The sequence below is a fragment of the Miniopterus natalensis genome, chromosome 2, assembly GCF_054644295.1.
Source record: "Miniopterus natalensis isolate mMinNat1 chromosome 2, mMinNat1.hap1, whole genome shotgun sequence".
NCBI classification, from domain to species: Eukaryota; Metazoa; Chordata; class Mammalia; order Chiroptera; family Miniopteridae; genus Miniopterus; species Miniopterus natalensis.
The window spans coordinates 169,084,740-169,100,486 of NC_142082.1; the positions used below are offsets into that span (position 1 = coordinate 169,084,740).

The 15,747-nt window shown below is 36.4% G+C and overlaps 1 protein-coding gene across 4 annotated transcripts in view; it reads left to right on the forward strand.

Moving 5' to 3' along the window:
* The window catches only part of VEZT (vezatin, adherens junctions transmembrane protein), a 67,666-nt gene that overhangs the window by 171 nt on the left and 51,748 nt on the right, over window positions 1–15,747 (forward strand). Inside the window, exon 1 of one of the 4 annotated variants that reach the window (XM_087814833.1) lies at window positions 11,600–11,695. The exons of the other annotated variants lie outside the window; for them this stretch is intronic. Coding sequence (XP_087670959.1) covers window positions 11,615–11,695 — 81 coding nt within the window. The 5' untranslated portion in view covers window positions 11,600–11,614. Of the gene's footprint in view, window positions 1–11,599; window positions 11,696–15,747 lie in introns of those variants that run through there. 4 annotated transcript variants of the gene reach the window in all.

The following is a 15,747-nucleotide window of genomic DNA, read 5'->3' on the forward strand; positions in this document are numbered from 1 at the left end:
GGCGAGGCGAGGGACCGAACCCGGGGTGAAGGATCGGGTGGCGCTCTCGCCGGCCTCGGTCACCGAATCTCGGCGATTTCTGGGCCTAGTGTTGGCTGCAGCCTGACAGGTGTAGCCCGAGACGCCCTCAGCCTCAGCCTCAGCCTCAGGCTCGCCCAGAATTCCCAGTTGGGCCGCTGGAGGAAAGCCCTGCCCGTTCCTTCCCGGGGGACGGATACGCCTCCGGGGACTGTCCCTGGCTGAGGCGGAGCCCAGCCCTGCATTTTGGATACTCACCGGTAGAACCTAGCCTCCTACTTTTATGTCCTTGAATTTTTGGGTCATTATCCAGAAGTGCCTGAGGTCCCCCTTCCTGGGCGAGGCGTGGCCCACGGCACGAAGGCAGCAGGTGCCAGTTTTCTGACACGGTTTAAAATACGGGTGGGATCCACTGTGGGTGATCAGGGCCGGGGCATCTGAGCATTTGGTTCAATTCTTTTGTCCTTTGCTGTTGCGCTAAGTGCAGCCAGTTCTGACTTAAGGCTCCGTGTAAGTGCTTTTGTGTGCGACTATTTTAAGACGTTCTCTGCCATCTTGAATGAAGAGGGGGAAAAAAAAAGCAAAAACCCGGTCGAGTCTTTGTGTTGCCATTTATGTATCAGATACAGGTGAAAGCTCACCACCCCTATACAGATGTATTGCATATGTGTATATTTCACGTTCACACATTCAACTAGATTTTAAGAAGAATTTTTAAAAGATATGGCCTATTATGCACAATGGGAGAGCTAAGCACTAAACAATATAGAATAATAAGTAATGAAATATGTACAAGCTGTCATTGGGGGAATCGATTTGGAGAACGACACCTGTTCTTGTAGCCTCAGAGAGGCTACCTACGCCCAGTAAATGCTATAGGAGGTGAATTTTGAACTGTGAATCAGATTAGAAAGACAAGGGAGAAAATGCATAACAGGGAGAGAGAATAGAGTATTCCAAGGTTGGGAGGTGTGAAAGTACCTGGTGTGGATTTTTCAGGGACTTGAGTGTGGGAGGGTCACTACACAAAGTGGTTTGATATGGCTAGATTGTAGAAGTAATGGAAGCTAGGGCTATTTTACCAAAATGAAGAGTCTGGCTTCGGAGTGCTCTCGAAGGAAGACAGGCGCCTGAATTTTGGAAATGAGAGAAAAAATAACAGAATATTGTAATGGCTTGGACAGATACTTCTAAGGTAAAATCGAAAAAACAGTTACGGATTGAATGTGAAAGCTAAAGGAGAGATTAAAAACCTAGGTTGCTTAGATTTCTAGAATAAGGAAACTAGGTGGATGTTATTTTTTTACCCTATTATTTTCTTAGATTTCTTCTTTTTTTTTTTTTAATGTTCTTTGCAGTTTTAATGCAAGAACTATGTCTTATTCACATTTTTATCCTTAGGGCCTTGTACAGAATCTGACATATAGTAAACATTTCTTAGATTTCTGAATGTAATAATAGTAAATGTTCAAGGTATATTTCATTGTAGGAAATAAACCACAAAATTAAAATCATCCATTGTCCTACCATCCAAAGATGGCCATTATTAACACTATAGTATGTGTTCTTACAGACATTTTCCATGCAAATGTATGTTTAAGTGTGTGATATTTTTTAAAACAAAAGATACATACTACGTAGAAGGTTGTATGTATTTTTCATTTACATTTATCATGTGTCTTTTCCTATTCATTACGCTTAGAAAACATTGATCCCATCATGTATATGTATCATAATGTAACCATTTTCTCATTATGATATAATTATATTGTTTCAAAATGCCATTGTAATCAACACTGATATGAATCCATCTTTAATTGTAACTCTGAATTTTTCTTAGAATAATTTCTAGAAGAGAAACTATTGGTTGAAAAGAGCAATTTTTAAAGACTTAATGCAGAAAAGTTATTATCAATTTGTTTCCATTAGGAATAAGCATATTAGTTTCACCAAATCCTCAGCAACAACCTTATTAGTTTTCTTTAATCTTTGCTATTTTGCTAGGAAAAAATAGCGTTCCATTGTTCTAATTTACAGTTTGTGCATTTATTGGAGCCATTTTTCTTTCTTTGCTTGAACATTTCTTTTTGTATGTAGACCCATTTTCCAGTTGGATGCTAAGCTTCTTAAAAATTGATTTGCATGAGTTCATGTACAAAATTTTTCCCAGCTTGCTCTTTGATTTATTTGCTTTGAATCACATGCATTAATTTTTATTGCAGCATAATATGCATAAGAAAAGTCCACAAATCATAAATGTTGCTGAATTTTCACATGTGAACATACCTTTGTAACAAGCACCCAGATCAGGAAACTGAACATCACCAGTATACCAGAAGCCCTCTCTCTCTTGCTCTTTCAGTCATTTCTCCCCATCCCAAGGATATCCACCATTCAGACTTATAATAACTAACTTAGGTTAGTTTTTCCTATTTTTATAGTGTACATACTGTACAACTCCATTTGCATATGCTCTTTTTCATCTGACATTTTTTGCTCTCTGGTTTTGTTTGCTTGTTAGATTCATCTATATTGTCATGTGAGCATTTTTTATTTCTTCATAGTATTTCATGTGAATATAGGACAGTTTTTATAATCCTTTCTACTGTTGATGGTCTTTGGGTGGTTTCTCAGTTTGAGATTTTTTTGTTGTTGTTAATCTTCACTCGAGGATATTTTTTTTCATTGATTTTTTTAGAGTGGAAGGGAAGGAGAGAGAAAGAAACATCAATGTGAGACACATTGATTGGTTGCCTCCCACACGTGCCTGACAGGGGTGAGGGATCAAGCCTGCAACCGAGGTACGTGCCCTTGACCTGAGTCAAACCCGAGACCCTTCAGTCCATGGGCGGATGCTCTAACCACTGAGCAAACTAGCTAGGACCAGTTTGAGATTTTATGAGTAGTGCTACTGTGAACCTTTTAGGATGTGTGTTTTGTTGAACATATTTCTGTTGGGTATATACTTATTAGAAGTGGGATTGCTGAGTCATAGGAAATGCGTATGTTCACCTTTTATAGATAGTGCCAAACATTATTGCAGTGTGGTCATACCAATTTACACTCCTACCAGCAGTGTGTGAGAGGTCCGGTTGCTCTGCATCCTCACCAGCACTTGCTAAATTCAATCTTTCTTTTTATCATTCTGGTAGGTATGTACTGGTATCTCCTCTTGGCTTTAATATTTCCAACTCAGGGTTTTTTTGCATATTTTTCTATTGGGTTATCCCTTTTTCTTACAGATTTGAAGGAGTTCTTTATGTATGCTGGGGATGTAAGTTCTTTGTTGGATATTTGTACTTCAACTATCTTATCTCAGGATACAGAAAGAGATGGGACGCTGCCTGACACATGTAGAAGGCAAGCAATAAAAGTGTTTTTGTTTGAAGATCATTATTATAAAGATGCCAGGGCTCCTCAGATTAACCTGTAGATTCAAAGCAAACCGATTCAAAAATCTCAGTAGGTATTTTTTTTCTTAACTGAATGAAGTTGACAGGCTGATTCTAAAATTCGTTCAGAAATACAACTGACCAAGAATAGCCAAAGCAATTTTGAAGGAAAATAAAGCTGGAAGATTTATTATAAAGTTATAGTAATTAAAATAATGTGATACTGGTACAAGAATGATCAAATTGACTAATGGAAAAGAGCATCTGAAAACAAAGCCACAGATACAAAGTATTCTGATTTATGGCCAAGGCATCATTGTAGTTCAATGGGGAAAGGATTGTCCATTCAGTAAATGCCAGCTTAACTGGACATCCATGTGGGGGGAAAATATGTTGTCCTTTATTTGATATCATACAAAAATCAGTTCCAGATGGATGGCAGATCCAAATGCAAAAGGTAAAATAAAGATTTTAGAGAAAATGTCTGTGTCCTTCAGTAAGTCAAATATTTCTTTAAAAGCACTAACCATAGAAGAAAAGGGTTTAATTGGATTGTAATAAAGGTAAGAGCTTCTGTTCATTGAAAGTCACTATTAAGAGATTTTTTTTTTAAACGAAGCTGTGGGGTTTTTTGGTTTGACCTTTATTGATTTCAGAGAGAGGAAGGGAGAGCGAGAGAGAGTTGAAACATCAATGATGAGAGAGTCGTCATTGATTAGCTGCCTCCTGCACACCCTCAACTAGGGATCGAGCCCGAAACCCAGGCATGGGCCCTCACCCAGAATCGAAACTCAGCCTCCAGGATCCTAGGTCAATGCTCAACCGCTGAGCCACGCTTGGCCGGGCCAGAGATTCTTGCTGAAGACAGGCCAGAGTAGTTAGACATCACCTGGGCAGGGGGATGGTAGAAGATGAGGAACTAATATTTAGGATGATCAGATATGGAGAATGGGAGACTTGCTAAAATGACTTAGCAGGGTTCTTGCTAATACTAGATTTTGCAAGGAAGTGCACAGGTGGGCTAGGGGGATGTTCTGGAACCTGGCTAAAGTTTGGTTAAACAGAATCTTTGTACATATCCAGGGAGTAGTTCTAACTCCCCAAGATAGCTTAGAATTCAGGCTTAAATATCTCAATTGGGGAAGGGAAGCGGTTGCAGGGGGTAGGGGGAGATGGAAGTCTCTTAGGAAAAGGTACATTACCTTTAGGAATGAAAGGGCCCTTAGAAGAGTAGATGAGCGATATGATAGTTTGTGACAGAGTTTGGGTGTGTAGACCTTCTAGCCTCCTCTCCTATAAGAGTCTTCCCTGGTTGATGAAACTCCCCGATAGGGTATTTATGGCAATTGAGTTCCTTTTGGAATTTCTATCTTTAGGCAGATAAGGGGAGTTCAAAGAAAGACTCACCCTGCACTTGCTATTCTCAAGTGCCTACAACTCAAAGTAATATACCAAAAAGGTATGTATTGGGATGGCGTATTCTGCTACCCTTTAGGAATTATCTGTTCCTGAGGGTATAGCTAAATTGGTCCTTAAATTATCTAGGCCTTTGCTCGGGGGATAGGGAGATGCTGATTACCGACTCCATTTCTTTTATTTTTTTATTATTTATTGATTTTATTTTCGACAGAGAGAGAGAAACATCAATTTGTTGTTACACTTATTTATGCATTCATTGGTTACTTCTTGTATGTGCGCTGACCAGAGATTGAACCCAAAATCTTGACCTGTCCGGCCAATGTTCACACCAATTGAGCTAATGGGCCAGGGCCTCCATTTCTTTTATGGTTGTCGCTCAGTTCCAGTTTTCTGTTTTGGAGCATATTTTAATAGTTTGCCTTTTTTTTTTATTCTGAAAGGCAGTGTAATATAGTTGTTAAAGGAGTAGACTCTGGAGCTGTACAACATAAAAAATCTTAGCTCCAATATTTATTAGTTAATGCGACTTTGAGGAGTTTATGTAACTTTTCTGTTTTTCAGTTTTCTCAATACTAAATAGAAATAACAGTATCTCATAGAGCAGTTGTGAGTATTAAGTGACTTAATATATGTGAAGTACTTAGATGAGTGCTTGGCACATTGTAAGCATTCAGTAAATGTTAGCTATTATTAGTTTTTTTCCAGAAAATTGTTTTTATTTAGCTTTCAAAGTTATTGGTATAAAGTATTCTTAGTAGTTTCTCAGTTTTTAGTTTCATAACACTAGTTAGATCCTATTACTTATGTTTATTTATGTCCTCTCTCTTTATTTGTATAGATTTGCCATGGTATTAACAGATGTTTCAAAAACCTAATAGTTACTGCTTTTGTTTGATCAGCTCATTTGAGTAATGTTTATGGTTAAATTTTTTTTTAATTTTCTTTCTTTTTTCTTTAATTTCCTTTCTTCTGCTTTCTTTGTGTTTTAAAGGCTCAAGTACTGAAAATAATTTGTAAGGTTATAAATTTTCCTTTGAGTACTGCATTGGCTATCATGAGTTTTAAAATATAGTTTGTCTCATGGCTTTTTCATTTCCATTTTTATTTCTCCTTTAGCCTGTGATTTATTTAATATCCAGGTAGTAAGTTTTCTCCATGTGCCCCTCCGGACCCATAATTCCATCCTGATCATTATGGAATGCATCACCTGTATTCCCTTGGCCTATGGATACTATTTGGGTTCAGCCAATGAGAAGGACCTGCAAATACAAGGTATCTTAGTCTGCTTAGGCTGCTATAACAAAAATACCATCAACTGGGTGGCTTTTAAACAACAACAATTCATTTCTCATGGCTCTAGAGATTGGAAAATCTAAGATCAGGGTGCCAGCATAGTCATTCTGGTGAGGATCTGTTGCCTGGATTAAAGATGGCTGTCTTTCCCCTATGTCCTCACATGGGCATAGGGTAAGAGAACTCTCTGGGATGTCTCTTACAAAGGCGCTGATTCCATTCTTCAGGGCTCCAACTGCATGACCTAATTACTTCCTAAAGGCCCACCTCCATATACCATCACACTGGGGATTAGGTTTCAACATGAATTTTGAGAGGACACATATATTCAGCTTATAGCAAGAAGGTAGAAAGCACTAGAGAGGTATTTATCCTAGTTTTCTCCCTGCAGGACTGGTATTTGGTGGTGACTGTGTTCCTGTGGGTAAAACCACAACTCTTATTGGAGGACTCAACTTTAGCTTCAACTTCTACAGGGTTTCAGTGACGCTGCTTCCTTTCCTTGGCCTTTAGGCCTATGGTAATAACTTTCTGCTGTTGCTACTCCCTGTACTCCTTTCACTGTTCCTGTTGGTTGCCTTAACACTGCTGACAGCATTGGAAGTAAAAGGTCATTTCATTAAGCTTCCCAGTTACCCCTGTTGAGTGCCATCTATTTCTTTCAAAGTCTTCCTGCAAAATAACTTCCTGGGTTAACAACTATTTTGCTGCCCCTGTTCTATTCTCTAGGTTTAACTTTTTCCATTTTTATCCCTGGCCTCTTTTTTTGCAGAGAACTATTCTTTCTCTCTCAGTGCTTCAGAATATGAAATGGGTGTTAAAGTGTATTCTTCTTGGCAACTTCACACCTTTTACATCCAGTTCTTGCTGGTGCAGGTTTGTGGATATAAGAGTTGCTTTAGAGGTTGAATAATTTCAGGTTTTTTTAGGATTCTGGTTTCCTTGGCAGTATAGTTTCCTGAAATGTAGCAGAGTTTCCAGTCTGTTTGCTTCTAGGCAGTTTCATACACAAGTAACCACAGCTAAAGGATCCATTATACATAGTTCTTAAATGTGAAGTCTGTAGATAATTTATTGGTTATTTTGGATTTTTTCTCCCTCTCACTCAGCTTAATGGCAACAACCCTGGTCATCTCCAATAAGGGGCTTGAGTGAAGAGGTACCATCCTTAATCTAATCTTAGCAGCTGGACTAAGGGTCTTGGGAAAGGCTTGAGGCTACTACCATCGTATCTCCTGCCTTTTGGCATTTCCAGCCATAAGAATTCCATTCCCCCACCCTATCACCCCTTTCAGTCAACTTGAACTTCAGGCCATAGGCAGAGAGCCTTCTTTCGCAGAGCTGAAAGCTCATTGGGCACATGATCTATCTTCCAAGGCATTACAATACAGTGGCAATAATTTTATCAAAAGTTTTGCCATTTGACTGTAGTAGGTCATCAGATTTCTAGCCTGCAATATGTTTCCTTGCCATTCACCATTCAGTTACTAAGCCAGTGCAGCATATTTCAGTTTCTGTTAAATCAGCCCTACTAGAAGGAAGGATGGTGTAGTAGAGGTTGAACAAGTCAGGTCACCATATCAATCATAGGACCTAAGCTCTCCTCCCCTAAGGAAATGTAACTGGGATATTTTTGGCATATTTGGTATAATACTGTTACTTTAATGATTTTCAGAGTCAGAATCAGACTCATTTATAGCTTAAGACTCAGTTATATGCAGCATTAAAATTTAAAATTTTAAATCAAGCAAAGTTTTGAAAAGTATTCCAACCACATTCTTTTCCTATATAAAACTCTTTTGAAGTATCTTGTTTTAATCTAGATTTCCTGGATTATTAGTTAATTTTCCTCTCTTCTCTTCTAATTTTGGTCTTCTTTATTCTCCTTCCACAGGTCACTTCTGAGCCCTCCTAGTCTGGGAGGACTTAGGGGTACACTGAAGGATGGTGTAGTAGAGGAGTTAAGAAAGAGAAGGAAGAGTGAGGTTCCCACGCCCAATTCCCAGTTATTGCCCTAGAATCTGACAACCATTTCATCAGGGCTGGATTCCCTATATACCTTAAAGTTAATTCCATTGTCTTGGAGCCTAACTTCTCCAAGAGGCTGAAGTGGGAAACAGTGTAACCTCAGACTTGGATGTATTAGACTGAACAGGACAACATTTAGAAAATGATGTACACTGTATTTACCATGAGTATTAAGTAAAATAAATACTGAAATACCAATATTGACATGTTAGTCTGTTATTGTAATCTCTAATTAAGGTGTTTGAGAGTAAGAATTCTCTAGTCAACTTAGACTGGTATTAAAGTTCTGATGTTGCTCTTTCATAGCTTTCAGATGTTTTCATTATAAAGTAATTGCAGAAACTTTGAGTAATTTATCCTATCTTGAATCCTGCAATTCCTGGAGAGAAGAGTACCTGAAAATAAGAACTTTATATCTGAAGGACCTCCTTGCATCATTTGTAGTGTATCTAAACTGTTTCTTTGTAACTTCATTACAGAAACAATATTGTCCTCAAGTGAACTTTTACTCTTTCAGATCTCTGTCCTTGGTAATCCTATTTTCTGTAGTTGAACTTTGGTGTTTGTTGAAATCCATTCTCTTTTTCTTTGTTCATGACTAGGACAGCTAATTTTCACCGTCTTATCTTGATCTCCATTCCCCCCTTCATCCTTCATACTTCTTAGTAAATTATGAAATGTTAACCCTTTGTTGGCAATGTGTTCAGGTTTAGCTTACCCCCACACCCTGCATTATATCAACCAAATAAAAGTGAGATGGTTCTCACACAATCTCCCACATTAAAAGTTTTTAAAATGTCCTTTCTTTATATTTATTTATTTTTATTTTTTTATTCCTGAGAGAGAGACAGACAGACAGACAGACACTGATTCATTGCACCACCTATCCATGCATTCATTGGTTGTTTCTTGTATGTGCCCTGACCGAAGATTGAACCCACAACCTTGGTGTATGGGGCTGACACTCTAACCAACTGAGCTACCTGCCAGAGCCCTTTCTTTGTGTTTTTAAAAGTCATACCTCTCTAAAGAACATTAAGGCATTTTTTATAAGTGCCATTTGTAGATCTTTTTACTTGAGTTATTGATTTGACTAATGGAAGGAAATTGTTTTTGTCTATGAGTGTATACATTGAGTGGTAGCTATTTGATAATGGAGCCTGCTGTCTGAAATAATTATACATATAAAATTTAAGGTATTGTATCATTCTATTTTTCCTTAAAATGTATCTTCAGTTTCCTATAGCACAGGAAGCTGTACAATTGTATTATATAAAATAATCTTCTGAATTGTAACTGAGATTGGGAGCATGTCAAAATTCATGCTTTTATCACTGTCTGTAATAGAATGTTTATTAATGGAGTTATTAAATCTTAACCATATTGATTGACCATTAAGACCAAAGCCAGTTGATCACCAGATATGCAAGCATAAATTTGTTTAATATGAATTTTAAAAAATATTCTTGGGAAACAAGTCTTCACTTTTTTTGCCTGTTATGTTGTTTTTTCCATTTTGGCTTCTTCACATATCCTCAGAATTCCAGTATAGATTTTCACATTTTATCTTGGTATTTTATATAGTTATATGAAAGACTTTCATTTTTTAAAAGCCTTGTGGAAAGGAAACTAAACTAGTAATCAAGAATGGCATTCATTAGCAATGGTATCTTGAATTAATCACTTAATTTCTTTAAAACTAGCTTCCCGTTTCTTATATGAAGGAGTTGTACCAGATCATCAGTTAGTATGAAATTACTCTCAAATCTGGTAAGCTGAGTGAGAATAGGCCTTTTAGAGACTTCCATTAATTGGGGAGAAGTTCTGCTCATTTCCAGTCTATTTTTAGATTAGAAACCGTGAGTCAACTTTAGTTTTCCTGGTTCTGTACCAGGGGTTTGTTCCCTGCGTTCCCAGAAGCAGATCATGCCTTAAGAATTTAGGAGAAAAGGCCCAAAGCTCAATATACTCCACAGTGGCACAGTGTTAGATGGTATACTGACTTCACTGTCTCTGGATTTTCGGATTATTGCTTATATAGTTATTGAGACTTGTTGTTATTCCCCCTACAACAGATCAAAATGTTCAGTAGTTTTTATTCAAAATAATAAATTTAAGGACATCCTTTATTTTTAAACCCACATTGTAATTTTTTTAGCTGACAGAATCTGACCACCTATATTTTGTTGTTGGGATTTTGCTGATTAAGTTATAACTATTAGTATGTCTTTAACTCCTTTATTAAAGTGGATTTTCTACTTAAGTGTACATCTACCATGCCCTGTCCTTTTTGTTTTACATTTCCTTACAGATTTCCCTTTCTGATGAAAGGGAATAGTGAATCATTTTGAGAGAAAGAGCTCCCCTTTATCTCTTAACAGAATCACAAATCCTGTCTCCACATTATTATGATTATTGTTGTTGATAAGGAAAAAAGAAAATAAGGCTGGATGTGATCTACTAATATCCAAACCTCATTTTAATGTTTATTACATGCAGTTCTCACACCCAACATTTTGCTAATATGTCTGACCTGGCTCTTTTTTTTTAAATATATCTTTATTGATTTCAGAGAGGAAGGGAGAAGGGGGGAGAGAGAAACATCAGTGATGAGCAAATCGCCATTGATCGGCTGCCTCCTGCACGCCCCCAACTGGGGATCAAGCCCACACCTGGGCATGTGCCCTGACCATGAATCAGACTGCAACCTCCTGGATCCTAGGTCTATGCTCAACCGTTGAGCCACTCAGGGCCAGTCCTTTTTTTTAAAGCACTTAAAAGTGATAGATTTAATTCCTCACTTTGGTTTTGCTCTGTATCCGGTAAGTGCCCAATATGTGCCAGTTGATTAACCAGATATTGGTAGGGAGAGCTCAATCCATTATTGCTATCTTCCCCTCCCTTAATTAAGATGAAGTCACTGCTGTTCTTTACTTTTAGTCAGTGAGTATATAATCTGTGTAAGTCAACTTTCTCCCTTTGCATCTTTTCATCTTTCTTTTGATTTGTTTTGTTTTAGACTATATATTATTGTACTTAAGTACATTTGGACTGTTGTATAGAAAAAAAATTTAAATTACTCTTTTAAAAACTTTGTCGTTTATAACATACCATGTAAAATTAATTGGATGGGATGTATTTCTGTTGGAAAATATCAGAAGCCTGTAGTCAGGAAAATTTATTAATTATATGTCATACCTGCTCCTGGTTTGAAAAAAATTTTAAGTAAACAAAGATATTAAGCAATATCCTCTTAAAGGCATTAAAAAACACACACCCACCTCCCTATTACTTCTTCTGCAGTTACCAAGTAATAATGAGTGGCACTGAAGAAAATGTTCAGGTTTTTTCAGAGCTGCTTCTGATGGGAAAATGCTTAGTAATGATGAAGACACACCCTCCAGTTCAGTGGCCATTTTCTAGTGTAGTTCTGGAGAAACAAGTGGGAGCCATCAAAGAAAAAAATGTACGGATCAAAAGAACATGGGCAAGAGGCAGTAAATTTTTCATGTAGGTCAACTGGAGAAATTAGAATTATGCTGTCGGTGAGTAGTTTAATTAGTTGGACTAATTTTTATGGACCCTTTTAGCCTACTTAATCTTTTTGAATTCTATGATTAGATTTTTCTTTGCTGATATTGAGGAACAATTAAATTAATGCTTGGGTTTGGAGCTTTTGGAATAATAATTTAGAAGTTATATTGAAATGTATAAACTACAAAAAGTATTCCCTTTTATTTTATAATATCTTGACTTTTGCATAGTATTGTTCTATTATTTAAAGTTTGAGGTGGGGAGGGTGGAAGACAGTGAGTGGCTGCTTTCAAATTATACTTTCGATTGTATACTGATAAGTGAAAAGTACATAAAAACAGCATATTGGCAATATAATTAATAGTAATGGGAAATTTATTTTCCTTTGTAGGGTTTGGTTAGCTACAATAGTTACAGCTCTTTATATTCCAAAAGCGTCTTCCTTAAAAATAGAGAAAATAGTTACCTTGTATAGTTTGGTAACGACAATCTTCCTCATCAGCTTCTCTTGTGGTGTTCTGCAGTTAGCCTGAAAAAACATATATATAACAATAGACAACAGGGTCCATCTTTTTCAATCATTTTTTAAAAAGTGATGTTCTACATGTGATAATTACATTTGGACCTATAGCCTTAAGCTATAGCCAAAGATAAAATATTTAAACAAACATTTTAGTAGCTAATAAATATTTCCAGGCAAATATTCCCCATCAAATCTAATTACAAATTTATTACAGATTTTTTTTTCTTAAAGATTTTGTTTTGAATAGAAAATCTTTTAAAGGTTCAGTTGGAATGGTGGAAGCTTAAAAATACATATAACTTACAATATAGTACTTTTTTCTGAAGGAGTTAAAAATTTATACAAATATTTAAAGAAAAGTTAACTAAGTAATTTGATAAATTCTGTTAAGGGAATGGAAATAAAAGGCTTATAAAATAAGCACAGATTTGTATAGGTGTGAGGTCTTTGTTAACAAAATTATTCTACATTACACAATTTCAGGTTTCTGTGCCAGTGCTTCCTTTTGCCTTTCCTATTGCTTTTTGGGTTTAATACAGATTTGAAAAGATAAAATATCACCTGGCATCTGACAGTAGTTAGCATTTTTCGAGACCTAATAGTATATGGCTTTGATATAGTACTGACATTTTAAATCAAGAACTGTGTAATAGTTGAATAGATCATTAGTGGGGGGGGGGGTTAATTGGTTTGAGAGAAACATCAATTTGTTGTTCCATTTATTTATGCATTCATTGGTTGCTTCTTGTATGTGCTCTGACCAGGGATTGAACCCGAAACCTTGGCATATCAGGATGACACTCTAACCAACTGAGCTACCCAACCAGGGAGATCATTAGTTTTGAAATAGAAAAGTACACAAGATCATTCTAATTAATTTGCTAAACTAACAATTCAACACCTTTTGTATCAGGCCTCCTGCTGGGTACCTTTTTCCACATAAATAACACATGAATATATTCTCATTGTAAAAATATCAGATTGAGGGAAAGCACTGGCCCTCCCTTAATCCCAGTTTCACTTTTCTACTCACACATAACCACTGTAATCAGTTTTCTTCCAGATCATTTTCAGTATAATTATATTCATGTATACATATATGCAAATATATGTGTCATACACACAGAAATATTGTATAATTTGACTTTTTTGAATGGAAATGGGTTCTTAAATGATTATAGCCGTCAGTATTCTCATATGTACGTTTAGCATACTTTTATAGTTAATATCCATAGAACAGATGTGTAATGGAATTGCTAGGTCAGTAGATGCACACATTTATATTTTCATAGATTTACTCCCACTAATAGTGTATGAATTATCTCTTTCCTCATACCCTTGACAACACTAAATATGATCAAACTTCTTAATTGTTGCCAACTACCAGATAAAATTATCTTTGTTTTAACTTGCACATCTTCACTCAAGGGTAAAAAGTCTAACATGTTTTCATTTGTATTTACCATTCATATCCTTTTTTTTCTTTGAACTGCCTTTTTATATCCTTTGCTCATTTTGCCGTTTTTAAAATCTTTTTCTTACTGGTTTATATGGGCTTATTGTAAATTAATCAGTTTTATCATATGTTGGCCATATTTTCTCTCTGGTGTCATAAGAGTTATTTTAAAAACCCAGTAAACTGGTCTTGAAAGTAATTTGTAAGAATAGAGTACTGTTTTTATAGTCCCAGTATTCTTTGCAGCCAATTTCTAGGCTTGTGTAATCAGAAGCAAATACATATAGATTATCTGAAACACAAATGATTGGGGATAAATGTAGATACTATTAGAAGACATATGTTGACCTATTGTGAATTTTCAAACTTAATCTGTTAAATAATTTTAAAATTAAAAATAAATTTATATTTACAAAATACTATATTAGGCCAAGTTAATGAACTTATTTACTCTAAGTTATTTGCAATGTAGCAAAGTAAATGACAGATTTGGCTCTTTCTCAGCTGCCTACATTCAAATTCTGGCTCTATCATTTATATACATGACCTTGGCCAAGTTACTTGGTCTCTCTATGCCTTAGTTTCCTCTTATCTTAAATGAGTTCTGGCTCATAAGGTTATCGTAAAGATGAAATGAGTTAGTCCGTAAAAATGCTTAAGACAGTGCCTGGCACAACAGTATGGGTAATCAGTACATGTTTGGTAGTGCTGTTGTTTGGAGAGGATTTGGTGAGGAGGGAATCAACCAGTTGAAAACCTACACTGATCATCCTCTTTTGAGAAAAAAAAGTGCATCTAGGTAGTATCAAACAGAATTAGCAGCCTCTACTGACATCTCCAAACCACAGGTAAACACTGCTACAACCTAAGAAATGGGCAGAGGGGGAGCAGGTCAAGGGCCATTTCCAGATACCCACTCCTTGATGAACCCCATAGCCTGTGGGAAACTGCAGCACCGGAATACTTGCTTTATCTTGTTCATATTGAGCCTGCTATGGCTCTTTCACTCTTGGTAACTAGATTTCTAAAACTGATCTATTTCCTTTTGATTATTTTTCTTCTTTGCATTTTATACCTGAAAATTTCCCTCTGCTTTCTGCCTGAATTATTCCTAATTGCTACTTTGTTAACTCTAAGCTAATAAACATAGAACTCTCACAAGGATGAGTCAACAGAAAAATGATGGAGTCTGTAGATCATAAGAATACCAGTTCTATGAAGGTTTGGAGGAGTTTCCACTCTTCATAATATATTCACAGAATAAAAATAATTCAGATTTGTGTTCCTACATTCAAGTGACTATAGTTCTATGAAATTTAAAGCCACCAGTGAAAGGGGAATAATTTGAGATGAGGACAGTCTGGTGCTGCCCCATGTGCCCTCCCCTCCAGCGTGGCCTTCCCCTGTCTAGGGATCTATGAGTATAACAAACTATCTTTTCAATGGCAGTTGTCTCCTATCTGTTGGCCTCACCACACCTGAATAATAACCTATATTTTAAAACAGTATGATGAAGTTGAGAGAGAAGATTTGGTTGGTCCTTCTAGATCTCCTTTTTCCTCAAAGAGGCGACTTTGTGTTTTGGTTAAGGGTGTAGGCTTTGGACTAAGAGCTAGCTTCACATTCTGCTGGGTAACCTTGGACAAGTTATTTGACCTCCATATGCCCCAATTTCTTTCTAAAATGGGATAATAGTACTTAGTACTATTTAGAAGTTTAGTTAATAGTACTCTTCAGAAGTTTGTTGTTAGGAGTAAATTGGGTATTATAAAGCATGCTTAACTTTAATACCTAGTATATAAGCGACTTAACAAATGTTAACTATTTTTACTGTAACTCTTATTTTCTAGCTTTTGTACTACTATTTTCCAAAATATTGATCTCTCTTAGGGGCTTCTTGTCTTCTTACACTATATACTATCTCTAACTGAGCTCATCTACTCCATGTTTCCATACCTATATGCTACCATATGGGTTTGCCACCATACCTATTTGCTAAAAATTCAAATCTGTACATTCAAACTAGGCCACTCTCCTCATCTCCAGATACTTTAGATCCAAGTTATTCACATTTGAATATCTCC